Source organism: Neovison vison, chromosome 1 (genome assembly GCF_020171115.1).
Source record: "Neovison vison isolate M4711 chromosome 1, ASM_NN_V1, whole genome shotgun sequence".
NCBI classification, from domain to species: domain Eukaryota; kingdom Metazoa; phylum Chordata; class Mammalia; order Carnivora; family Mustelidae; genus Neogale; species Neogale vison.
In genome coordinates, this window is record NC_058091.1 from 46295306 (window position 1) to 46321689 (window position 26384).

At 36.9% G+C, this 26384-nt stretch overlaps 1 protein-coding gene across 14 annotated transcripts in view; it reads right to left on the bottom strand.

Moving 5' to 3' along the window:
* Positions 1 to 14: 14 nt before the first annotated feature.
* DOP1A (DOP1 leucine zipper like protein A) overlaps positions 15 to 26384 on the bottom strand; it is a 100369-nt gene continuing 73999 nt past the window's right edge. For 8 of the 14 annotated variants that reach the window (XM_044246494.1, XM_044246485.1, XM_044246443.1 and 5 more), the window contains 19 exons: positions 26120 to 26231; positions 25834 to 26016; positions 23737 to 23862; positions 19817 to 19951; positions 17887 to 17942; positions 16640 to 16744; positions 14017 to 14083; positions 13701 to 13845; positions 13448 to 13527; positions 12438 to 12547; positions 12014 to 12163; positions 11815 to 11876; positions 9850 to 10002; positions 8590 to 8726; positions 7715 to 7770; positions 6446 to 6610; positions 3420 to 3549; positions 2446 to 2505; positions 15 to 610 (listed from right to left, as the gene is read on the bottom strand). In XM_044246494.1, coding sequence (XP_044102429.1) covers positions 305 to 610; positions 2446 to 2505; positions 3420 to 3549; positions 6446 to 6610; positions 7715 to 7770; positions 8590 to 8726; positions 9850 to 10002; positions 11815 to 11876; positions 12014 to 12163; positions 12438 to 12547; positions 13448 to 13527; positions 13701 to 13845; positions 14017 to 14083; positions 16640 to 16744; positions 17887 to 17942; positions 19817 to 19951; positions 23737 to 23862; positions 25834 to 26016; positions 26120 to 26231 — 2338 coding nt within the window. In that variant the 3' untranslated portion in view covers positions 15 to 304. Of the gene's footprint in view, positions 611 to 2445; positions 2506 to 3419; positions 3550 to 6445; positions 6611 to 7714; positions 7771 to 8589; positions 8727 to 9849; positions 10003 to 11814; positions 11877 to 12013; positions 12164 to 12437; positions 12548 to 13447; positions 13528 to 13700; positions 13846 to 14016; positions 14084 to 16639; positions 16745 to 17886; positions 17943 to 19816; positions 19952 to 23736; positions 23863 to 25833; positions 26017 to 26119; positions 26232 to 26384 lie in introns of those variants that run through there. The other 6 variants (XM_044246526.1, XM_044246465.1, XM_044246476.1 and 3 more) reach the window with 2 other exon arrangements.

A 26384-nucleotide genomic window follows, 5' to 3' on the forward strand; every position in this document is an offset into this window, starting at 1 on the left:
CTGAAACCAATAGCAAAAAATGTGCAGTGTGTATTTTGCAGGTTTAAGACAATTCAGGACAGTAAAACAGTGGACTATAGATGTATATATAGATCTCTCTCAGGCACCATAATCAATATGAGCCAACAATATTTAAACTTGATTCAGGCCACTTTCAGACATTTGCTTGTATTTACAAATATTTAAATTAAATACAACCTGAAATGTTTTGTTACATACAAAAAAAGAAACTATACAACTCAGAGCAATGTTTGTTTTAAATAATTACATTTACATATAGTTAAATGGAACCACTTGTAGTGCTTCAAGTTTTTATCACCCCTTCCAGGAAATCTTTTTCTACCATCTCTTCTATTTTTTGCCTGGCTTTGCTGGAAAATGGTTTGTGGTTTTCCAGTTTCATGTCCTTGTTAGGGAAGGTATTTGAGTAGAGGATGGGGCTCCCTGAGTGGCCTGCACATCGGCTGGTGACTTTGCTGTTGAAGACTTGGCTGAGCACATTGAAGAACGGCAGGAGCTGCTCGATACTGCGCACGGCGCAGATGGTGAGCAGCAGGCGTCCCGGCTCCCAACCCAACGTTCTCCCTGAGTTGTCTTCCTCCGGATTTTTCTGTAGAAGACACGGGGGATGGTAATTAACGGATGAGTACAGTCCACGAGAACATTTCAAAGGGTATAAACATCAGCAACAGTTAACAAATGCAAACAATCACACTAAGTCTCTATTCCAGACTTGATTAGACTCTTGCTTCTAACTGAAGCCTCTTTGTGCCAGTTATGAAATGTGGACAGAAGAGTCCCAATACCGCAGGCCCATTTTCCAACTGGAGTGCATGAGCACACTTCGTTAGCAGAATTCGTTTTTTGAGAGGGAGAGTCAAAAATTAACAGTTTATGTTGTGCTTTGCATATACTCAAAAAGCTCCCAGATTCTGGACTCCCACGCAGGTGACCCAGGAGAAGAGAAGGAGGTTAGGAAGAGACAGCAGTCTTCTCCAGGTCACCACTTGTGAATCAGGTAGGTAGTTCCCTTTTAGCCAAATGGCTTATACTTGCCACAACATGGTGGCAGGCTTCAAAGTGATCAACTCAGTAAGCGAGAAAGTAAAGGAACACTCGGGAGATGCACTGCCATCTGCTTCACTGTGTTAAACAACATGGGGAGGAAAGCTGGACCTGGCGTCAAAACAGTAGGGTTGGTGTTACAGCTCTGCCTTTTACTCACTGAGGGATATCCTTGGGTAAGATACAGAAAAGTTCCTCATTTTAAAAAGTGGGGAAGTATAATCTATCCAGCAGAGAAGTCAAACAAGAATGTAGGTGAAAACTCTGTCAACTAAATGTCAATGCAATTAAAATACCTTTGTACCAAGAGGCTGATTTAAGAAGCCAACCAGATTATACAAAGATGTAGACCTCAGTCTATCTAGGGAAAGTTCTGAGAGAGTTGGAGATGTCTGAGTTAGGGCAGAACCACAGATATAAAAACACAGAGTGGAGAGAATGAAGATAGACATGGACTGGATAGAAAATGGGGGAAAAAATCATCAAGGGGACTTAAAAAGCAGAACTAGAATCTGTCCTATTGGTTAACAAATGGATTTTGCCTTCTCAGACCAGATGCTGCTGAGAAACTTTTAAACTGTTAAACTTAAAAACTGTTAATTTTTAATAATGCTAGTTTCCTAGTAGAGCAGATGCAAAATCCAGCCTTTTTCTTACATGTGATCACAAGCTTTGTTTGCTTACTTAAAAATGAAATCCTGAGAAAGGAAAATAGACTGAAGTTATAATAGGAGCAAACAAAAAAAGATCATCCAGTTCTCTATAGCCAGAAAAAAAAGAAAAAACAGCAATTATTTAACCTCCAGTCTAAGATATAGGATACAGAAAACCTCTTCCTTTTGCTTAATTAGAACACTGGCTTTAATGAGTGTCCCAGACTGACTTTCTCATCACTGGCAACCATTGGGTGGCTGACCATACCACCTTTCCAGTCCCCTAAGTCAAACTGCAATCCAACAGTAATTAAAAAGTAAATAGACATGAATTTATCCTGAGGGAAAAGGCATGCTTGAACCCTCTATACAACTAATTTTCAAAAGTAACTGAGGTGTAATCTTTTGTTTATATTCCTGTCAAGATGTACCTGTAAGAGAGGGACTTTTACTACTAAGCTCTTGACCCATAACAAGTACCCTTGTTTTGGTGTTCTCTTCATCAGAACTACACTTCCTCAACAATAAATAAAATTAAAAAGTCAGACATGTTTCCATAAAAATGATTTCTCCTTTCACTTCACCAGTCTATGCTTGAAGACAAACTTCCTTCCTCTTTACCTCTCTTGTACTTGTTGAGATCCAGACCTGGGTTTGTGTCTCAATATTTGGTCCAGATGTGGCAACTTTTGCTGCCACATCACAAGCATCAAAAAGCCACCCTCACCTGATGCTTGGCCATCTCCAATCCCTCCAAAATCACTGTCTTAAAGTCCTCCTCCTTGTCCTGTGGAAGGAAAGAGGAGAACTCAGAGTCTTTGTTCCAATGACAAGTATGCTTGGCCATGAAGACCTTGTTTAAAGTGTAGAAAATGCTCTCTAATCAAAACTCTTTTCTTATTCTGGGAGACACGTTTTAGGGAAAAGGTGGTCTTGTTTATCCCTTAGATACAGAGAGTGGTCTTACAGATACGGTCAATACTTATGAGATGCAGGGATGACAGAAAGTGCATGTGCCTGGGGTCATACATACCATCACTTGGCTTTTGGATTTGTCACCATGATTATTTTTTTTAACCTTTCTAACCTTAACAAAGTGAGAAATACCCAAGTCCTAGCCTTAAACTCTGGATCCAACTTTCATCTTCATCTCTGCCCTTTCACTTAGTTCCTAAAGAAACAACTTGATTTGAAAATCATGTTCCTTAGATCCTTCAAACACAACCTCCTCTTTAATCACTTTCCTCCATCCCATTTTTTGTGGAGTGTGATTTAGTTCAGGGGTAGCTGCCTGATTAGGGGACCCCCAGAAGGCTGGGAAATTTCTGAGCACTCAAAGCACACACTGCAAACCCACATCATCCCCAAACTTTACATTTTTTGAAAAAAATAAATAATTAAAAAAATTTTTTTTGTTTATTTTCTGTAAGTAATCTCTATATCCAACATGGGCTTTCCAAGATCAAGGGTCGGATGCTCGACCAGCTGAGTCAGCCAGGTGTCCCTGAAAAATTTTTAATGTCTGAAAAAGACAAAAGATTTGGAACAAAGGCTCACTGGCAAGTGTGCCAAATTCATCATTTTCTGGGGCAAAGATCTCTAATTAGCCTGATGCATACTGAAAGACATAAGGTACAGAAGACATGATACAAATACATTTTATAGTTCTAACTACATTGAAAGAGAAAAAGAATACAATACCTTTGCCCTTTTCCGAAGAAGTTTTGCTAGTCGAACTACATAAGGTTTAAATTCTCGTTGGTGTATGCCCTGCCTTCTGACTTCTAAACCAGAATCATCCGAGGCTTCTGGAATAAAGGCCCATCGGTACCTATGAACAGAAGAACATCAACACTGCTAAGACAAGGTGTGCCAGGTAAGACAAGGCCACATAAGTATAGTGGAAAAGTCACGGCCGCACCACCTAAACAGATTCCGGTGGCAGCTGTGCTGCTTGCAGCCCTGTCAGGACAGAATTCTTCGCCAGACCCTTTCCCTTCACCATTAAATAAAGATACTACTATCTACTGCATAGGGTGCTAGACAGTAAAGTGTTCATTTTTTTTTTTTTTTTCATGAGCACAAAGCAAGTAACTGAAATGATTCCATCATTTGTTAATGGCAAAATCTCTACCATGTGCTTGGCCAGATGATCCCACACACACAAAGGGGCAAAGAAATACAAAAATTATGTAGGATTTCTTTCATACCTCCCTTGTATTTTTGTTTTTATTTTTGTCTTCAGTAAGTAAATATCTGATTATGGGAAAAGTCAAACAGTATAAAAGGATACACTAAAGAAAAGTAGTCTGTCTCCCACCACAGGGTCCATCAATACCCCCAGTTTCCCGTGTATCCATCCAGAGTTCATGCATGACAGAGCACATCCCCACACAACCAACCTCCTCTTAATAAAAAAGCCTCACTGCTGCTTGTTCTGATTTAATTAGATATCTTAGTGATAATGTCCCATAAAACCCCATTCTCTTTATAACAACTACACAGTACTCTGGTGTTGGAATGAACTGATTAACCAGTCTCCTAGATTGCCCCATTTCTTGCTATTAAAAATAATGCCACAGTGACAACCCTTACATAATGCTGATTTTTGTACACATCTGACAGTATAGTGATAGGAGAAGTCCTCGGAAATAGAATTCCTGGCTTGAGAAGGTGTATTTTGAGTTCTGGTAACTATAACTTCCTTGGGGAACAACTGGACAATATCTGTGTATTCTTGCAACTAGAATAATGCTTCTGTTAAGGTTAAAAAGAAATATACTTTTAGATCTTTACCATTATGGTGGTTATTTGTAAGTGGAATTTCTCATATGAATATGGCTTTTTCAGTGCTTATGGGCCATTTCGTTTCTGTGAACTATTAACTGTCATTGGCTCATTTTCCTACTGGGTCATTGATATTTTTACGTTGTAAGGAAGTTCACAAATATGTTACCCCAACTCATTGCTACCTTTTCCACTTTATGGTAGTTTTTGGTCACACAGAGACTTTTTAAGATTTTTTTGTGGTTATCAAGTATCTTTAACTTTTGAAATACATGTTTAGAAAGGTGTTACTCTTTCAGGATCAAATTCTCCATGTCATCTACTACTTTATAGATTTGTTAAAAATAGTAGTTTAAAAAAGATTAGTAGTTTTTTAGTATTACAGCCTATTTCATCCCCTTTCTAGTAAAGTCCTGACAAGTAGGATGAACTCATTTTGGTTCTCATAACAGAAACCAAAAAGTTAACACCATGAGCATACTGCTTAATGTTCTTCCTAGAGCACCAAAGACTACAGTTTCTATCATATATGTGTGTGTGTGTGTGTGTGTGTGTGTGTGTGTGTGTATGTATATATATATATATATATGATTTTACTTATTTGAGAGAGAGAGGAGGCAGACTCCCCACCAAGCAGGGAGGACCCTAAGATCATGACCCGAGCATAAGGCAGATGCTTAACCTACTGAAACACGCAGGTGCCAGGTTGGTATTACTTTTGTGACAATAAGGTTCCTAATTAATTCTGACCACTTTCTGACAATTCTGCTTAGGATTTCTTTTTGAATTTCTTCAGGAGTAACATCAGTATAACAGGTATGTGACTCCTCAAATTTATTAAGAAGTGGTGTTAGATAGCTTTCAAATGGAAGAAAACAAGGAACTAGAATTAATCTAAAAAAAAATTTCTAGTTCTTACCATTAAATTTAATAAAAAGCAAGCTTATGAAACAGCACTTTTAGAGAATTAAGCATGTCCAGTATAGAAAGCAGATTCTGGTAGTTTACTCTTTATCCTACTGCTACTCCATTCCAGAAGAATAAGAAGACACATTATATGTAAAAACATATTTGGTCATATGGATAAATTCTCAAGTTAGCTACATTTGATAAAACAATCTTACTTACCTTGCCTATTTAAAAATTTAAATACGAAAAGCCATAATGAAATATTTTTGAACACTTATGGGAATTTACTTGTATTAAGTTTCTCCCTAGTCCCCTCTGCCATCATCTCTCCAGTTCAGTTAACTATCATCTGAAATGAAAGCCGCCTTGATTCCAGGCTTGCCCATCTCCAGTCCTGTGTCCAAACTACGCAGCCAAAGTAAAATTCCTAAAATGCAAGCCTGGTAACATCACTTCATTCCTTATGATGATTCAGTGGGTTTCCACTGTCCTTAGTTTAAAGGCTAATGCTCTGATACAGCTCCCAAGGCCTTTCATCATTCAGCCCCTTTCCAGCCTCTTCTCATAACATTCTGCTCCCATGACACTGATCCCTCAGCATTTCACACAAACCGGGTCCATTCCAATCCCCCAGACTCCACGTGTGTCCCCTTGCTCTTCACCACATTCAGTATAAATCTGTATTTGGGGCCTCAAGCTAGGAGGGGGTCTCAGCTGTGTGACCTCAACAGCCTCCTGCACGTCTGCTATCAGAACAGCCAGGATGTGTTCAACTGTCTGTCCCCTACACTGGACCGGAAGCTGCTGAGTCACGTGTGCCATCACCTCACATAAGGCGGGTACTCAATTTGTCAACTAAATGCTGTTAATTTATCCACAGGAACCATTTACTTCGAGTAACTGCACCTCCCCATTCTAGTAAAAATTATATTTCAACTTATACAAAAAACTTTTAAATTGGTCCTAGATGTCTGTCACCAAAGCAAATGCATTTTCAACAATATCCATTTAATATCTTTGTTTTTACTTACATCTGAAACTGAGGAAGATTTTCAGAGGGCAATGCCAGAGCCAAATCCAAAAATTTGCAAGCAGACAGATAGAGGTTTAACCACCGCTGGCTGTTATATGAAGTAGAAAAGCCATTACCTCCTGTGTAGGTTGTCTCCAGACCAGCCACAGAGGGGCCTGAAGTCCTGTAAGCAGGAGACAGTGCTGTCAGCAGCCGTACCCAGTTCCTAACAGATAATTCCCAAAGTGCCAGCTAATATTTTTTATTCCAGTATGTGTACTAGTAACCGCTGAGCAAGGTCATGACTAAGTTCGCTTTGCTGTTTTCAAATAAAAAGTCCTCCCCCGCCCCCCCCCCTTTTTTTTAAATGCAGGGAAGAGGGAAAGAGTAGAGAAAGGGTGTGTGTGTGTGTGTGTGTGTGTGTGTATCTCAAGCAGGCTCTGTGCCCAGTGCAGACCCTGCGGCAGGGCACCAACTCATGACTTGAGATCAATGACCTAAGCTGATATCAAGAATTGGGGGCTTAACTGAGCCACCCTTAAAAAGTTCACTTATGTTGATAATGTAAAAATAGTACAGAGTAACTTTAACTTAAGTTACACTCAAGAAATATAAAAATACAAGCTGTAAAGCCAACAGACTTCCCTATTACTCGACGTCTCTCTGCAAATATTGTGGGGGGAGGTCTTTCTATAAAAGCGGTTATTAGGAGAGGGGAATGCTTTTTTTAAAAAATAAACCTAGCACTGTAGAATAAAATATATTTAAGACACATGGTGCTAAAGGAACTTTTTAATTTATAAACTTATTTATACAAAAATTCCTATATAAATAATTTATATTCAGTCATATTAGTATATTGCCTGTACTAAAAGAATAAAAGTGTAGTGCACCAAGATCATTCTGAAAGATCAGGACATATGGATACTTTAGTTAGAGGTTACCTGCCATGATAGGTTTTGCTGATGTTTCAGGGACAACATGTGACCTACCAAAACCAACACAGCTGGAGTAACTGAAATAATATTGCTTTAAACTAAACTAAATAATATTGCTTTAAACTTTGTCTGGAAGACAAAGGCCATGAAGTCTAAAATGGTTAAGGAATAAACGATACTATATTATACCCAAATATGGTCATTTAGGTAATAACAGACTATTACATAAACTAACGAATATATAAAGTATTCATATAACACACTATTTATACTATTCTAGTTGTAATATTCTGGATGACTTTAGGATACTGAACACTGACAAGAACATATGGAAATGTATTACATCTTACCGTGAAATATCTTCATCAGCAGTGAGTTCCTGCTCCATCAGTAAAAATACCTGTACCTGAAGACCGTGAAATTCATGTTAAATGTTTTATTTAAACTTGATATTTAATGCTTCTTTCAAGTTCTCCTTATGCTATGTTTTCACTGACCCAAAAATAAATTTCAGAATTCAATCAAATTAAACCATACTTAGTTTCTGAAAGTTAAACTGCACAGTTAGCACAGGGCCTTCCTAATGACCAAGCTGAGATGAAGCCAGGCTTTTATTTGGTGACAATGCAACACAGTTACAGTTATTTAAAAAATATATTAAAGCCAATGTCTTTATGAGGAGAGGATAAACGCTTGGGTTTTCAGGAGTTACAGATTCACTTCCCTTTCTTTACTCTTGTCCTTTTCCGGAGCTCCCCAAATCATTCAGATGAGGACGATGCTATGACCCAGGGAGAAGGGATGGGTGTAGTGGGGACTTAGGAAGCCCACTGGGAGATTATAAAATCTGTAAAAGTCTCTGTAAAGGAAGCTTAGCTCCGGTAAGTGCTGCCCTTCCAGAGTGAGCACGAGCCTCACAGCTGTTAACTCAGCGAAGCCATCTCTCAGCCCTCCAGACGGACCGCTACGGCCTGCAACCAGGCCTGGCAGCCATGACCAAGTCAGAAATCTGGTGTGGAAGGGAATACACGAAACCAGCTCAGAGGAAGTAACGATGGGACGTTTCTGTGTGGAGATGGAATCTGACTAGTTTTACCATTTTCAACAAGCTTTATGAGAGTTCAGTTCTTTTTTCCAAGATTAGTTTTTATCCAGTAAGCATGTGGATGCTAATCACACTGTTTTATAATTTAGATGGATAACCTGATGATTAAAATGAACTCACAAGTTCTGTAATCATGGTAGGCCAGAGTGAGGTAAGATGTTGTGGAGACATTCTTAAAAGTAACACTCTGAAAAACAGGAACACTTGCGAGTGAAGAGTTGGCACCTGGGGCAAACGGAGACTCTCGACCAATCTCTCTGAAAGAAATGCAGTATATTTTCAATGCATCAATAATGAACATCATTTTCATGTAAACGTTTCCATATAAGCTAACCTACTACCTCTCAAACTATCTGATGAAGGACCGATTTAAAAATGTAAATTTCCAAACCGCTGCAGATTACTTTCATAAAATATTATAAAAATGAATTACTAGGAAAAAAATCAAAAGATATAAAATGCAAATGCCATTTTCTTAATAGATTCAACAGATTCTGTCAAATTTTGTAAGTAAGTTTAAAATGCTTACTTTAAATTTCTGTACTTAATCACGGATGGCATAACAGCCTGGTGCCGGTCCACACAGCACTCTTTTGAGTAGCGCTAATTTAGTCAGCTTTAAAAATAAAGTCACAGGACAAATAGTGTGCAGTGTTGTATATCTGATGCTAGTAGAAAAGGTTAGGAAAGAAGGAGCCACTTATCTTCTGAGAGAAATGATCTCACTAAAGAGATGACAAATGACCCTTCTAGCCTAGTTCCCAGTGGTGGCTTCTGAAGCTGGTGGCTGCCTAAGTACACTGATTTGGATATGGAACAGTTCTGCCCTAGGCCAAGTTCATCCCTGCAGAGTGATGATGAGCACATGGATATCCTTCAGGACACAGAGGGCCACGAAGCCCATTTGGTAAAGCTTATCAAAAACTTTATGCAATCCCCCATGCAAGCGACAGCTCTCCAAATGTTACTTTTGGCCAAAATGTCTTGACTCTGCCTGTACTTTAGTTCTCCTTAAAAATATACCACCGCTTATCCACAATAAGAAAATCCCACTAATATGTCTGCCGGCAGCAATGTAGTCTTGTATCTCACCCTTAAACATGAATTCTTTAGGAAAGTTGAATCAAACAATATAAATAGAGACCATATTTAGGCAAGTCCTCCAAATTCAGTGCTTGATTTTTTTTTTTTTTTTTAATATGCTGGTGATGGTCATTTTTGTTGATTCCGCAGAACAGATTTCTGTTGCTCCAACATTCTCCATTCACCTACACTTGGTATATTTCATCCCAACTTACACCCTAGGGAAAGTATTCCCTAAGTAACAACAACAAAAAAACATAGTTTGGAAGACAGAGAAAATAGCTTTTCACTATTTACCTTGTATATCTGGAAGATATTTCTGGTACTGGTCGATTTCACTGCTAAAAATAGCAAATGCTAATCTTTTGAGAAGCATGGCTCTCTGCTCTAGCTCCACATCTCGGTTTGCAAAGAGATTAAGGGAACTGCTCTGAGCCACAGCTACCCGAGCTGAAAGAAGAACGCAAGTGAGAGAGGTTCTGATACACTTGTGTGGTCATCTGAAAAAAAATTATTCTGGTTTTTTTTTTCAAAATGAGTAGACACCCTGTGACTTCCAAGGTTGGGAGGAGCTTGGGGTAGAGGAGTCCCGGCTCTCTGGGGCAGAAGGGCTGGCAAACAGACCCAGCATCCAGAAGCCAGGAGAGCAAGGGGGAGCCATTGTGAATGTGGAGAGAGGACGATTTAGAAAATTCGGAACACCAACAACAAACACCATTAATAAAACTCTTTCACATTTCATGCCATCTGCCTAACACCTCATTGCTTTAAAAATAGTATCTGGCCTGGCCTTTGTAACTTTTGTTCCCTGTGCGTGGAATCCTTTGTCCCTAGGCCTTCCGAGGGTTGGAGTCTTCAGTTTCACCTCACATGTGAGCTCTTTAGGTATGACTTAAAATCTGTTCTCTCACCCTACTTCCTTCATAACTACTGACTCCCTGAAATCATCTTATTTATTTGATTAAGGTTACCATAATGGCCTTGCCTATTTTTGTCTGCTGAACAGATGAATTTGAACCTTTAAACAACCTGTGATGCTGAGAGGGGAGAAAATATGCTGCCCCTTTTCCAGAAGGGAAACTACAGCTTGTGTTCAAGAATTTACATGAAATCATCAGACTCATCCAGCTTTACTGCTATTTAAGGTCATCAGTTTAGTAACTTTAAACTTAAAAAAAAAGCAAAAACAACAACAACAACAACAAAACCAAACAAACAAAAAAACAAACCCAGGGGACCTGGCTGGCTCAGTTGAGGAGCATGCAACTCCTGATCTCAGGATGGTGAGTTCAAGCCCCATGCTGGATGTGGAGATTACTTTAGATAAATAAATAAAATTAAAAAAAAAAAAAACTAAACAAGAAAACTCTTCTTTCAGATGAAATACTATAGGAATCGTACTATATAAAGGCAATCAAGACAGAGTAGAAGTGAGGTAGAGAGTAATTCTGGTATTCTTGGCCCTTCTCTTTCTTCCTTCATAGATAAAGAGAGCCCCAGGATTTGCAGTGACTTGTCTGACAGGCTCAATCCAACTGCCAACCTTTCCCTGCCTCCCCACCTATCAATCTTCCGTTCATTTAATAATTTCTTATTGAGTGTTTACAATGTGCCAAGTGCTGTGCCCTGTGCTGGGGAAACAATTTAGACACAAATTAGACAAAAAAGCTCTACTTACTACTTATTACCTTGTTGTCTTCTTTACATTTTTTAATGATTTTTTTTTTTTTTTAAGATTTTATTTATTTGACAGAGAGACACACAGTGGGAGAGGGAACACAAGCAGGGGGAGTGGGAGAGGGAGAAGCAGGCTTCCCACTGAGCAGGGAGCCGGATGTGGGGCTCAATCCCAGGATTCTGGGATCATGACCTGAGCTGAAGATGCTTAACGACTGAGCCACCCAGGCACCCCTAAAATATTTTATTTATTTATTTGAGAGAGTGAGTGAGAGAGAGTGCGCGCAGGAGTGGGGGGAGGGGCAGAGGGAGAGGGAGAAGCCACTGAGCAGGAAGCCGGACTCTGGACTCTGGGATCAATCTCGGGACCTGGGATCATGACCTGAGCTGAAGTCAGACACTTAACTGACTGAGCCACCAAGGCATCCTGTCCTCTTTAAATTTCAACATTCCATCCCTATAGGATACTAAGTATAACTTGACAAAGAGCTAATTCAGTAATTGCTAGAGAAGAACAAGGTAAACATTAAGCATGGGTCATGATCAGGAAATATAATGCTTAGGTGGTCATCCCATAATACTCACTCATCAAATCTCTAAATGTTGTTTTATCATGTGTCATCAGATTGTCCATAATTGCTCTCCAACTGAAAGAAACAAGGATTATGATATGTAATTAAGATTTCTGTTGTTACTATTAAAAATAGTGTTCTGCTTGGCAGGATAGTCGTTGATTTCAGTGAGATGCATTATCACACTGAATAAAAGCAAGACAACGACTTACTGATTAACACAAGAAGCATCCATCTGAAAGAAACTGGGATCCATAAAGAGGTCAAAGGCTTCTTTTTTCCAAGCTCTCCGTGTGTACTGATACCCGCTAAGACTGCTAAGCAGCTGGACACAGGCTCGGTAACTAGGGGCATTATGTGCACTAGGAGGAAGGAGAACCAGAACCACTTTAACCTATACGGTCTAACTTGAATCATATGATTCATAAATGTTCACATTCACCTAAAATGATGATATGAAACAAAGTTGATATATGATATGAATGATAGGAAACCGTAAAAGAAATAATTTTTTTTTAAATCATTACAATTCAAAGCAAAAATAATGTTATTTTGGGGTAATTCCAAAATGGCAACAAAGGAACACAATTTGTTTCTAATAGGCTTTGAATGAAGAAATCTACTTTAAAACAGTACCTGTGATTTCGGAGGTAGGGCACAACATAATGCATAATATTTACAAGTAAAGGAATAACCCGTTCCTTTTCATCACTATAGAAAACCATATCCAAAAGATGAGCCAAAACCTAAAAAACATAAGAAATGAAGTATAATCTAGCAGCTAAAACTGACAGCATTTGGAGGTGGGGTTCAGTCTGTAAGAATACCTAGAATACCTTAAAATTAGAAAAATCTAAAATCAGATCTCAGTAGGCCATTTTTATATGAATGACTTCTACCACTCTTTTTCTTTTTTTTTGCCCACTATAAATACATGATAGGAATATGAGCAAATTTTTACTATTTCCAACTGAGACAGGGAAGTATAGAAAAAGAGAGATCAAGAACCTTCTAATATGACAGTGAGTAAACAGTGAATTAAAGACTAGACACGCAGTATTCTCTTTCTCTGACTCAGTTAAAAGATGGCTTGAAATAAACTAACCGAATGAACTGAGCTGTTTAAGTCCCAACTCTTATCAATTAATAATTCTTTGGCCTTAGTCATATTGTTCTAATCTTTGTGAGGCTTGGTACCCACATCTGAAAGGGGAAACAAAAGTGACCTACAAGGCAATATAACAGGAAATAAAAAAAAGAGCATGTTAGAGGATAGATAGATCTGAAAATGTTTGCTAAACTGTAAAGTATTTCACTGGCAAGCATCATTATAATACCTTGAACCTTTCTGATTATACTGTGATACAAAACAACTTTTCTTTTTAAAAATCATACTTAAAAAATCATGTTTAAGAAACAGTGCATGGGGAAAGAAGTATTATCTAAAGCTATCACTAATACTTAACAAAATAAATAGCCTTAATACAAAGTCAAAGCTTTATTTATTCTATATAGTGATCTATATAGTGATCTCTAGAAGTACAAAATGGTTTTTCAAATTAAAAACTCCTCTGTAAGAATTACTGCTCATACCGAATTGTGACATTGTTTACTTGGAAGTTCATGTGGAAAAACTTGGTATTTACCTCAGAAAGTAAGGTCAATGCATGGACACTATATACAGAAGGAGTTATGTTCGAGGTTTCCATTGCAGGTGATAACATATCTAAATAAGAGAAAAGACAGGTAAAGATGCAGTTAGGCCTTTTCCCTGTAGAAAATAGCTACTTGCTAACATGAGAAAAGGGATGATTTTTACGGTGCTTCCAGTGCTGGTTGCAATGATTTCATAGCAAACAGGAGCCTACAAATAGAAACCTCAATGTTTGACATCAATACCTTCAACATCAGATTCCAAATTGGTTCCATCCACCATTATTTTGGGAGAAGGCTTAACTTCAAGATTTCGTCGCAGCCATGTTGTCTGTTCCAAAGAAGAACCAGCAATGGCACCGATTGCATCCACTATTTTATGAGTTACATCCTAAAGAAACAAGGTAAACAAATCAGTCCGTGTCTATGTGTGCATGTGCATGGCTGCACGCACACACATGTGTGCAAAACTTCAGAGAGGATCTTATCTGACCTTATCTTTCTGGAGTTGAGGGCACTGACACAGAGTTTTGGCAACAGTCCTCAATTCAAAATGCCTTACCTGAAGGTCTCTTTGGTCTTTTTTATTTTCCAGACTAGGGTTTTTCATAATAAACTCATTCAGAACCCTAAAAGGACCAAAGAGAAAAAAAACAAAACAAAACAGGAAATATCAGGATAAAGGAAATGATACAATCTGATTTCTCCCAGTGACCAAGAGGCTTTGTGGCTTTAAATTCTATGTGTTTAATGAAAGTATGAGTATCCTAGGACTCTGTTGAAAGGAATAAACATGCACAAAAACACATATACAAGGAGGTTTATGACTGCATTTCTTGTAAAAGCACCAAACTGGAAAGAACCCCAAAGTACAGCAACAACAGAGAATTTGTAGCATATTCATATAGTGAAATACTGAAAGTAATGAGAATAAATGAAGCTTAATAAGTTATAACTCTGTGAAATTACATGGATGACTCTTAAAAACATATGTTGTATGAAAGAAGCAAACACAAAATAAAATATTTTTATATACTTTTAGTTTAAAAAAAGGGCAAAATTTATCTGTGGTGTTAGATAATGGTTACCTTTTGGGAGAAGGGAAAGGACAGTAATTGGGGAGGACCTGAGGAGACATATGGTGTTTTATTTCTGTATTTAGACTTGAATATATAATTGATGTGTTCACTCTAACTTGAGGGGTAGTGTATAATTATTTGTATATTTTTCTGTTTGTTTTATGTATCAACAAAAAAGTAAAACGAACCAACAAAAAACCCCATAAAAACCAGCAATTTTAAACTGTAACAGAAATGGCTTCTTACCCTTTATGTGTATGATAGATTAAAAATACTTCATGAGTGAAAAAAAAATTTCTACTTCTATTGATTGCTAAAATTCCACTCAATATTTACTCTGACAGTTATCTTTTATTAAGATTAATTATATGCATAATTATTTCCAAACTAACATGTGAGGTTATATTGAAAAGCAACCTTCACATAAATTTCTATTCTGTAATTAAGAATTTTTAGAGTATCAGTGGAATGGCAGGTAATAAAGAAACACACGAGAAATTTAAAAAGGGAATTAAGTTTCTAGTCTGAGATGTCCTAAGTTTTTTTAAACTTTTAAACTTTTTACCTAAACAATCTGAGTATACAACTTGAGAAAAAGGTAGGATCCTTTATTTTCTGAGAAATGAGAAAGGATGAAAAAGCAGATGAGGAGACAGTCTCCTATGTGGAAGCTACAGGTCACAATAAATAGCTTTAATTTCTAATGAAATTAGGCAGCAGAGTTATTTGCTGATAACTCAAAGAACTGTATATATATTCCCTCTTTGAGCCTTAAAACAACTTAAATAGGTACGGAACTTAGGTCAGTAGGGCAGGTACCATTATTTTTGCTTGACAGATGGGAAAATAGCCTTAGAGAGATTTCCTGAGGTACCCAAGTTCACAGGGATGAGGGCTGGAACTAGAGATTAGAAAAGAATTAGAAACCTTCATGAGTACGTTGTGTGATTTCTGGGATTTACACTGGTCTTCTCAATCATTAAAACTCATACACACCAGTTATCTTAATTTTTGATCCAGGAATTGCAGACATTGAGTCTGCTGCTCTTTTCATTACATCTTCAACGTCTAAAACTCCTTCAGCTCTTTGATTTAGATAATTTTCAAAACAGATAGTGTGAGGGGCTGGGAATCATCACGATCCCTGAATTCTTGGGCAGGGTCTCTGGCTCACTTTGGCTGGGCTGGGACCTCAGTATTAGCCTCCTCAGCCTGACCTGCTCTCACTAAGCTCTTACTATGATTCTTCTACCTCCTCTCTGCTTCCTGGTGCAAGACTACATTTACCAGAAAACTTGAGGCCATCTCACTGAAGAATCTTCACATTCCTTCTCCACTTCAAAATTGGTTGCCAAACCAGAACTGCTAGCTCCCATAAGGAAAATATTAAGGGTTAAATCTAAGTCTGGGTATAGAGGATCACGTATCTACACATATAAAATCCCCATCAGAACTACAGAAATCAACCAAAAGGTCAAAGTTCTTTGGATTTGGTTGAATTTATATCCATTCAACATGAGAACACTTTGACTGTCACTGGCCATTAAAGACCTCACTGGACTGTCTGAGGTAATGTAAAAAGGTGGCAGAAATTTTACTCTAGTTTCTTTCCATCCACCATTATATCTTAAGTAGTCCTTTTCAATCTTTAGTGTGTTTTCACTCAAATCACTTGGGTATCTTCTAGAAAGCAGATTCTAATTGGGTGGTCTGTTGTAAAGCCTGTTTATGTTCAGGGCCCTGAACTCAAATGACTCTCCTCTGTGAAGTTCCCCATCAGTCATCCTACTCACTATGACAACTGTATGTTAGTACAATTTACATTTAGTACATTTACATTTTGTATAAACACACATTATTTCCTCCCTACATCCCTCCACCCCCTTTTTTTTCAGGCCTCATACCATACATCTAGTTCTATACCTTGAGAATTCCATGAGAAGACAGAGAGAGCATGTGGTCATCCAAAATAATGTATGATAATACATTAATTTATTAATAACAATACTAATTAATAACAATAAACAAATAATCTATTATTCAGTGATTAGGACAGTAAACATTATTCTTTTCCTCAAAATAGTACTTTTAAGTGAAATTGCTTACCCAAGTATAAGAAACTGTCCTGGGGCTGGAAGACTCAGTTGTATAGAGTCTTTTAGAAGTATCAACAGTGATGCCCAGCTATCCACTAAATTGGGCACTGGAATTCTGCAAGATAAATGTAGTTGTGTTTATATAGACAGAGGCACAGTAAACTTTAAATTTTCTTTATCTTTTCCCACAGTCTTTAACACATATTTCTACTAGTTTCTCTGAAACATTCCCTAAATTTGTATAGACAACGATAGAACAAAACTCCTAAAAGCTCTATGTTTTCTATTAATATTATATAAAAAGAACCCCAATGTATTTAGAATATCCAATGTGACTTATTAGTATAGAAATTTTGCTAGAGAAATCCCAGTTTTAATTCACATGGACTTTTAGAGGTAAAATACAATGCAGTAAGTCTCAATTTAATTACAGATACCATAGTCACTTGCTCTCAGTCCTATTCTACTAGTATTAACTCTATTTCCTTCACCTCTGAGTCTTTAACTCATCAAAGGGAGAGTTATAAATCTGTCCTGAACACTGGTCTCACATCTAGAGAAATTAAAATGATCTCTGTTTCAATCTGGCCTTCACCCTAACACCCCTATGTATCTAAGTTCAGATATTAAGTAGTCCTACTTCTAATGCTCTAAATCCCCAAATCAGTATAAAATCAGTATAAATCTACCTAACCTAACTTTATAAAGGTTAGTTAAAGATCACAAATTGATGCCTCATTTGGTGATTAAAATGCAACTGCCCTATAAGGGAGGATTAGGATTCCAGTCTTCAGTAAGAAGTTTATCACAACTGAGGGGTCAGCTAAACACAAAACTGGAATACCAGAATAAGCGGCTGTTTCATCACCATTTCTAACATTAAAAAAAAATCAGATTAGATTACCACACGTTCACCTATATGAAAATAATATCGATTTGGTGGCAACAGGCATGGGTTCTAGAGCTGGATTCAGCATTTCATTTATATTTAAATGATTTTCTTACAATTCATTGTTTCAGTAGCCACTTAATCTCCAATACACTTAGGTCTTTAGGTTTGCAGGATCTGCATGGCTGGTTCATTAACATAACCATTGACAATATAAATACATCCACAGACAATGTTTCTAGCATTTGTTCTTCTAGTTTTAAAAGGAAAAGTTAGCAACTTCTTGAAAGGATTCAGGTGCTTTTTTCCTCTATTCCCTTTTACACATGACTAATGTAGTAAGGAGAGATCTACATCAGTTATCTTACCTTTGAATATAAGCATAGAAAAACTGAAGCATGCAGACTTCCAAAGAAAGATGTTTCTATAAACAAACAAACAAACAAACAAAAGAAATCAATTTTACACTGAAGAAAAACTGCCTTTGCTTTTTTATCCTTGCAACACCTCTGTACTTTAATGTCAATTTTCAATATAAAACACTAAAAGGAAACAAAACCACTAATCTATCATAAAAAATAAAGCCACTCAAATGCTTTCTTTTAGTAGAAAAAAACTCAACCCGAGAGCTGTTTAAAAATTTGAAAATGGATAGAAGAAATCAAAAGGTTCTCAATCCCCACCCACAACACATCCAAAATTGATACTCCAGCCATTATTTTTAAATGATCCATTTACTCTGCAAGCACCGACATCAGTTTATTTTAATCAGCTTATACTTGGTTGGTGCTAGCATAATTGGGTTGAAGATTTTTACGAAATCTGAATCTAAAACTGTTTTACTACAAATTCCTGTGAAATTAGTGTAGTTTGTTCAAATTTGAGACCAACTTCTAAAAGTCTCCTAAAGTAGTCTTTAACTAGCAATAGTGCCAAATGTAACATATAATAAAAAAGAAAACAGTTGCCGTAGAAATCAGTAACAGGCAAGGAAATGATACTGATGTCCACTGACATTTACCAATTTGTTCCTTTTTAGTACCAAGTGTTCCCTTGAAGTTTCCCCCTATCACACACAGAGAAAAAAGCAGTCTCTAATGGATTCAGAATTTAGATGCAGAGCAAGAAGGCAGCCTTTGGAGGGCATGGTGGTGGAATCTGCTCTTATTTTCATATCCTTCATGCCTAGTCCAATGTCTGGCACAAGCAGATGCTCAAAATAATATGCTGAATTGAGCTTTTACATGCAAATTTAAAATCCTATTGCAAATGCCCCAGGGGTGATGTTAGAATAGTTAGCATGTTAGAAGTTAATATGGGTATTAGCTATTCACACACATAAGTATACTCTTCCCATTGGCAATTCAAGAAAAAGATAAAATTAAAAAAAAAACTGATATTTTCAGATTTGTGTAACAATTCTGTTTAGGATATGATTAGGTTTATTTTGGCTAGGCTTAAACTCTAATGTTTGCAGGCTGTAAATATTTTCTCAGAAAATATGACCTCAGTATTCCTGGAACAAAGAGCAAAAGAAAGTAGAGAAGTCCCTAATTTTACTCATTTGCAGACATTTGTATCTGCCTAATTAGAGACAATGCGCTGTGAGTGCAGACTCTATTGTTCATTTTCTGTAGCCCTTGCAAAGCATAGGTTTGTATGTGGTCAAAAAATGACTGACTAGAACTAAGGTTATGGCAAAACATTTGATATTCATTCCAAAGAGAAAGCAATGGAGAAGCTATTAAAAAAAAAAAAGTAATAAGGCAACAATTGAGGTCACTTGACCTTGGGATCTGGCTTATGTGTTCCCCCTTAAATGACCAGAAAAACCTCCCCTACGAATTCAGTTATACAAGTCTGAATTGCCGTAGAGGTTTACGTAAGAGATCTCACCAGTGAATGGCTCCTCACCAGCGACAGGGATGATGACAACAGCAGTCCCTGAAGGTGCTGATAATTTTTTTTTTTAAATATTTTATTTATTGATTTGACAGAGATCACAAGTAGGCAGAGAGGTAGGCGGAGAGAGAGAGTGGGGGAAGCAGGCTCCCTGTCAAGCAGAGAGCCTGATGTGGGGCTCGATCCCAGGACCCTGAGATCACGACCTGAGCCGAAGGCAGAGGCTTAACCCACTGAGTCACCCAGGTGCCCTTGACAAATGTTTTGATTATGAGGTAAACATGATTTCCTCTCTCCAGTCTGTGAAAGGACATTACTGCACAAAAAAATACCTTACCTACCAGCATAATTTCTGAAACAGAATTGTCAATAAAGGCAAAGAAAAGCTCTTCTTACCTTGTCCTTGGCTATGGCCGGGGGCTGCTTTAAAACTTCTTTCACAGTCTGCATAACAGTTTCTGCTCTCATGACACTGATGGAGCGAACCAGTTCAACTAGTAAAAGCTGTTCTTCACTGGCTGCAGGAATGACCTGGATAAACACAATATTGTATTTCTGTATGTTGGGGGGTACATAAGTCTTTTAACAGAAGTCACAGAATTAAGAGACTATTTCATGGGCTCTTTTTAATATAAAAGACTTTGCAAGTCTCTGGACTATCTTAGGTAAAAATGAATAAATAAGTAAGTATATATATATGTTTACCAATACAATGCATAGACAACACTTCAAAAAATCAAATAAGGTAATAATAAGCCTTACAAGAAAAGACAGCAGTGTCCTATCCTCTATCTCACATCTGAAAGCAACCCTGCTCAACTCTTAGCTCTCTTCTATTATTTGAGTAATATATAGCTATTTTTTCCTATTTCATGACTTTTTTTTTAAAAAAGATTTTATTTATTTATTTGATAGACAGAGATCACAAATAGGCAGAGAAGCAGGCAGAGAGAGAGGGGAAGGCAGACTCCCTGCTGAGCAGAGAGCCCCATGTGGGGCTCGATTCCAGGACCCTGAGATCATGACCTGAGCAGAAGGCAGAGGCTTTAACCCACTGAGCCACCCAGGAACCCCTCGTGACTTTTTTTTTTAAAATTTCCTACTGACTTCCCACCCCAGAAGACAAAAATTTAGCTCCCTTACACTTTCCCCTAACCTCCCCACATAGATATAATTTTAATTAAATCAATATCTAATATTCATATAACTATTTATGGTTGTACTGTGTATTATACTGTCATTACATTTCTTTTACTTTTTGTTTCTCTGAGTTAATACACAGCTTTATGTATTTTTTCCATCTCTATCACAAATTCATCCCCAAATACTCTAACTGCAAACCTCTCATTACATATTCAAATATATTAGGTAATTAATCTTCTACCTTTTCCTCCTGATTTTTTTTTTTTTCCCTTGAGACATCTGTTAGAGGTCTTTCTGCTCTACCCTGGGCTTACTAAAAAGTAACATCCTGATATCTTTTCTGTGACCATCAGCCTAGAGATTCCCATTCCTTGTCTTCTGTGTCCAAACCCCTAATCTTTGGATCCCATGTCTTCTTCCTTCTTAGTTTATTCCTCCTCTCATGGAGATGCATCTTCCAGTGGCTGAGAAAGGGTGAACTGTTGGTAATGCCTTTTTAAAACTTAGATATTGCATGGTTCAAAACGCCTTGAGTGACAGTTTGACTGGATATAGCATTACAGGTTGAAACTTATTTTCCCATCACAATTTCTAGCACTGCTTTCGATAAGTCTTATCATTATTCCACTGAATAGGAACAGTATTTTCTCTCAGGAAGATTTTCAGATCTTTGATCTCCAGCATTCTGAAACTGCATGCTGATATTTGTGTAGCTCTCTTTTCATAGTGTCTGTGGAAACTCATTTCCTTCATTTCTGGAGAATTTTCTTGTACTATTTCGTTAATGTTTTTTCCCTTCATTTCTTCTGTTCTTTCTTTCTACAAAAAAGATATTGACCCTCCAGTATTGCTCTCCTAATTTTCTGATCTCCTTTCCCCTACTTCCCATTTCTCTAAGTTTTTATTTCTGGTATTTATCTACTTTCTCTTCTGACATTTGTACTGATTTAGTTTGGTTTCTGCTATAAAAAATTTTATATCCAAGAAAAATTTTAGTTTTTGCTAAGGTCTTTCTTAGAATCTTCTTACATCATGGATGCAATACAGCTTCACCTCTTGGAAATGCATTACTGTTATTAGTTACATATTATTCTGTTACCTGCATTGTTTCTTTTGACTTTATCTAGTTGTTTTGGTCACTGTCAATCAATAGTAGAGGCTTTCTTCATGTGGCTGGTAATCCTTGGCTTTTTATTCATATTTAAATGTCAGGAATGATAATATGGCTAATATTTACAGGGTGCTTATTAAGTGCCAGGTGTTGCTCTAAGTGCCACATAATCTATATTCTTCTAATTCTCACAACCTCAGAAAGTAGTATTTCTACCCTAGGGTCAGAGAGTTAGTCAGTAAAGTAATGATTTGAAACCCAGGGAGCTAGTTTCAAAGTCTGTGCTCTTAACAACTCTGCTATTAATTACGTTTGGAAATGAAATTAAAAAGTGATGAGAAGTCAAGCATCTGTGTGCAAGACTGGTGGGCAGGGAGGCCTCCCTGTCTCGTGACTGCAGCCTAGTGTTTTGTTAGCAGCCTCAAAAACTTTAGTAGCTATAGGTCTTTATTTTTTCTTGATCAGGTCATTTTCCCAGAAGCCAGTCCTCAAATTCCTACCTAAGGGCCATAGTGCTTCCAGCTACCTCAGTGAGGGGAGGCTAGTGACCATTTTCTGTATGTAAGAATTTTTTGCAAATGCTCCACTTTTTATCATGAAGTCTAAAGTCTACCTATGTGATCTTATGCCCTTAGGTTAAGAGTCTTTCTTGACCAACTCTTTACAGAGCACACTTGACTCCAGTCTCCTACTTGGGTAGTGGAAGAGTGAGTGGTTGCTTGAGCTGGGAGAAAGGGATCTAAACGTGGTCAAGCTGCTCCTTATACAAATTTTCAACCAATCCTCCAGATTTCAGCCAGGCACCTGACATTTCGACTTCCAGAGACCATCTGTAGTTATACGGTGACAACTGCTTTCTTTCTTGCAGCAATTTTGTTATCAATTTTCTCTACTAAATCAGTTACCACACAGACCTGTACTTTTTTTCATCTTGCGAAATTCTGCTGACACTTCTTATTGTTCTGTGGTCAACTATCTCGATTTTTTTTGTCATTTTGAGTTTATGCATTTTTAAATTCTTTTATTCTCAATTTTGAAAGAAGGGCAGAGAAAAATGCATGTGTTCAACATGCCTTGTTAATAACAAACCACAGGTCCTTGAGTGATTTTAAATAGTCCAGGATTTCAATTCTGTCTAATGTAGTATCTGCTACTGAATTCTCCCATGTAAAAAAATGTCTTAGGTAGGAATGTTTATTTTTATTCCTTTTGAAATTCCAACATATATGAAATGTCAAATCAGCACAAAAATAACAGACCAGAAACCTTAACTAGACAAAGGATATATCTTATGTGAATGTTAATTATTTAATAGACTTAATATTCTAATGAGTCACTATTTATTTCCAATACAGAACATTTTTGAGCTTTCAAATTCACAAAGCAGCAAAAATTTCACATAGACAATCCTCTTAAGCCAATGTATGGATTGCATTTAGAAAATACTTAAGCTATCATGTCTTAATGAAAATCTAGTCAAGGGGCGCCTGGGTGGCTCAGTGGGTTAAGGCCTCTGTCTTCGGCTCAGGTCATGATCTCAGGGTCCTGGGATAGAGGCCTGCATCGGGCTCTCTGCTCCATGGGGAGCCTGCTTCCCCCCCACCCTCTCTGTCTACTTGTGATCTGCGTCTGTCAAATAAATAAATAAAATCTTTAAAAAAAAAAAAAAGAAGAAAAAGAAAATCTAGTCAAGATGAAAACTCTCCATATCCTTGCTTTGTGTCCTGAATAACTAACATTAAAAAAAAAAAAATACTCTGTACCATGTTAACGTTCCTACTTCAAATATAGTTAATATCATACTAATTTCTTTTTTTTTTTCCACATAAAATGATGCTTTTCATGCTTATTTAAGACATTTGGGCAATAAATACACCATTACCTAAGTTTTACATTATCTAAGTTTTATACATTTTCCATCCACCTGTAAAAAAACTATTGCTTTTCTATTTCCCATCCCATTCCAGCCCCACTATAACTTAAGGAGAGTTGAAAATTCGCATGTACTTACCAAATGCTTATCAAATGAAACAACAAAAGTACCAAATGGTTAAACATATACCTTGGTCCTGGTGGTGGTTTTGTTCTGTCTTCTTTCATTCCATACAAATGCAATAGCAGCCATAAAGTGAACACCATGATTCATTGAAATGGGGCCCAATAATTCAAGGATCTGTTGTCTCAAGTTCTAAAATAATTTAAATAAACCACAAGTGATAAAAATCATGAAACATTAATAAATAAACCATTTATTAATAAAGAATAAATTATTCATTATTATTAATAATTAATAATAAATTATGAAACACAAATAAATAATCAATAAATAGAAAATAAATAAATAAATTTATTAATAAGTTATTAATAAATAAATAAATAGACTGTACTTTTGGTTTTTGGGTTTTTTTGGAAATATTATATAGTGTTTTCATGTTTTGCCACCTAAGTAACAGTAGAGGAAGTGTTAAGGGAGGCAATCACGGTTATTTTAACTGGGAAAAAAAAAAAACGTATAAAACAACAACTGTCAATCAGCCAATTGCAAGATTCTGTATAACACAACAGGAAAACACCATATATGAAGTCCAATTGCATTAGTAGGTTCCTTTAAGTGAAATTATACAAAGGAAAAGCATAGTTTAATCTAAACATAAGTACTTAAATAAAATTTTGGAGCAGTTTCCAACCTTCCTCTTACCCCAATTTCAGTTGTGCTCCCATTACTCCCAGATCTAGGGAGTCGGGTTCAAGAGTAAGATTAAGGTAACTGAGGAGCTATCAATTCAACAACTTGATGTTGTATAACATGCTTTCAGATAGAATTTTTCTCTAAGTATAAAGTAGAAAATTTGGAAGATGTCAGAGTGTAAGAAAAAAATTTAAACACTCAACCATTAATCACATAATGCCGAGATAATCACTATTAACCACATTAATTTCTTTTTCTGAATATAATTTTTTTTAGAATTATAAATACAAAACTGTTCAATTATGTAATGTCCTTGTTTCACTGAAGTTTTACACATTTTCCATCCACTAAGATTTCTTCAAAACCATTATTAGTAGCTATGTAATATAACATTAAAAGTATAATTTAACCATTTCCACATTTACTGTTTAGGGGCTCTCTTTTTGCCACTACACAAGGCTATAATGATAGGTATGTATCTCTGCATAATTTTGATTACCTTAAAATACATTACTAAATTAAATTACTAGGTCATAGGCTATAAGACTTTTAAAGCTCTCTGTGCATATTGCTAAATTGTTTTCCAGGAGGGTTTTGCATATTAAAGTGTCAACTTAAGGGGCGCCTGGGTGGCTCAGCAGGTTAAGCCGCTGCCTTTGGCTCAGGTCATGAACTCAGAGTCCTGGGATCAAGCCCCGCATCGGGCTCTCTGCTCAGCAGGGAGTCTGCTTCCTCCTTTCTCTCTGCCTGCCTCTCTGCCTGCTTGTGATCTCTCTCAATAAATCTCTCTCAAATAAATAAATAAAATCTTTAAAATAAATAAATAAATAATAAATAAAGTGTCAACTTAAGATGTCCTAAAGAAAAGGAATAAAATTATAATATGTATGAATGAACCTCAAAAGCAATATATCACATAAAAGAAGCCAGATACAAAAAAGCAAATACCACATGATGCCATTTATTAAAAATGTCCAGAAAAAGCAGGTGGTGGGTATTATAGAGGGCATGGCTTGCATGGAGCACTGGGTGTGGTGAAAAAATAATGAATACTGTTTTTCTGAAAATAAATAAATTGGAAAAAAAAAATGTCCAGAAAAAGCAAATGTATATGTAGAAAAAACAGATTAGTGGTTGACTGAACTTAGTGAGGGGAACAGGGAGTGACTGGAAACGGGCACCAGGAATCTTTTTGAGGTGATGGACATGTTCAAAGATTGCGGTAACAGTTTCACAACTCTAGAAATGTACTAGGAAAAAAAAGTCATTGTAGTGTATATAGTTAAAATGGCGAATTCTGTGATACGTCATTTCTCAATCAAACAGTTAAAATTATTTGAGAATTAATTACTCCATTCAAGCAGCATGCCAAAAACACTACTCAAATTATTCACAAATTCTGAATACAATCTTTAGGAAAGTCCCTGAACAAACTCTTGAGCTTCAGAGGAAAAATGTGAATTGTCTAACCTTTGTAGCTCCAAGATTAATAGTGGTAACTGAGGCAGAGGCAGCAACAGTGATCTTTTCGGAAGAATCAGCCTGATGAAGGACGCTCCAGAGCAACGTCACAGAGGACATGATCATATGAAGGATCGAGAGGATTCCACTGCGGGCTTCAAACAAGTGTTTTTGGTCTACGTTGACCAAAAGCTTAAATTGGGGGAAAAAACACATATCACTTACTGAGGTTTACAAATGGGTACTTATTAGACCTCAGTCTTTTTAAAGGAGTCAAATATTTGCACAGTCTTACTTGGTGATACTGAGTAGTAGGATCCAATAAACAGTAATGGATAATGGCTGTGATCCCTTCTAAAAGAGTAAGAATCATATCTGGTGGAATGATTGATGCCATCCACAGAGGCCTGAAAAAAAAATGCATTCATTTGAACACAAGTTCTGTGGAAAAGTTTATGTTTTTATCAGTAGTGAATGTTCAGTAGTTTCTAGGCACATCATAGGTGCTCAATAAATATTATAAGAATAAATGACTAAGAGCATACATTAGAAGCTTTTAT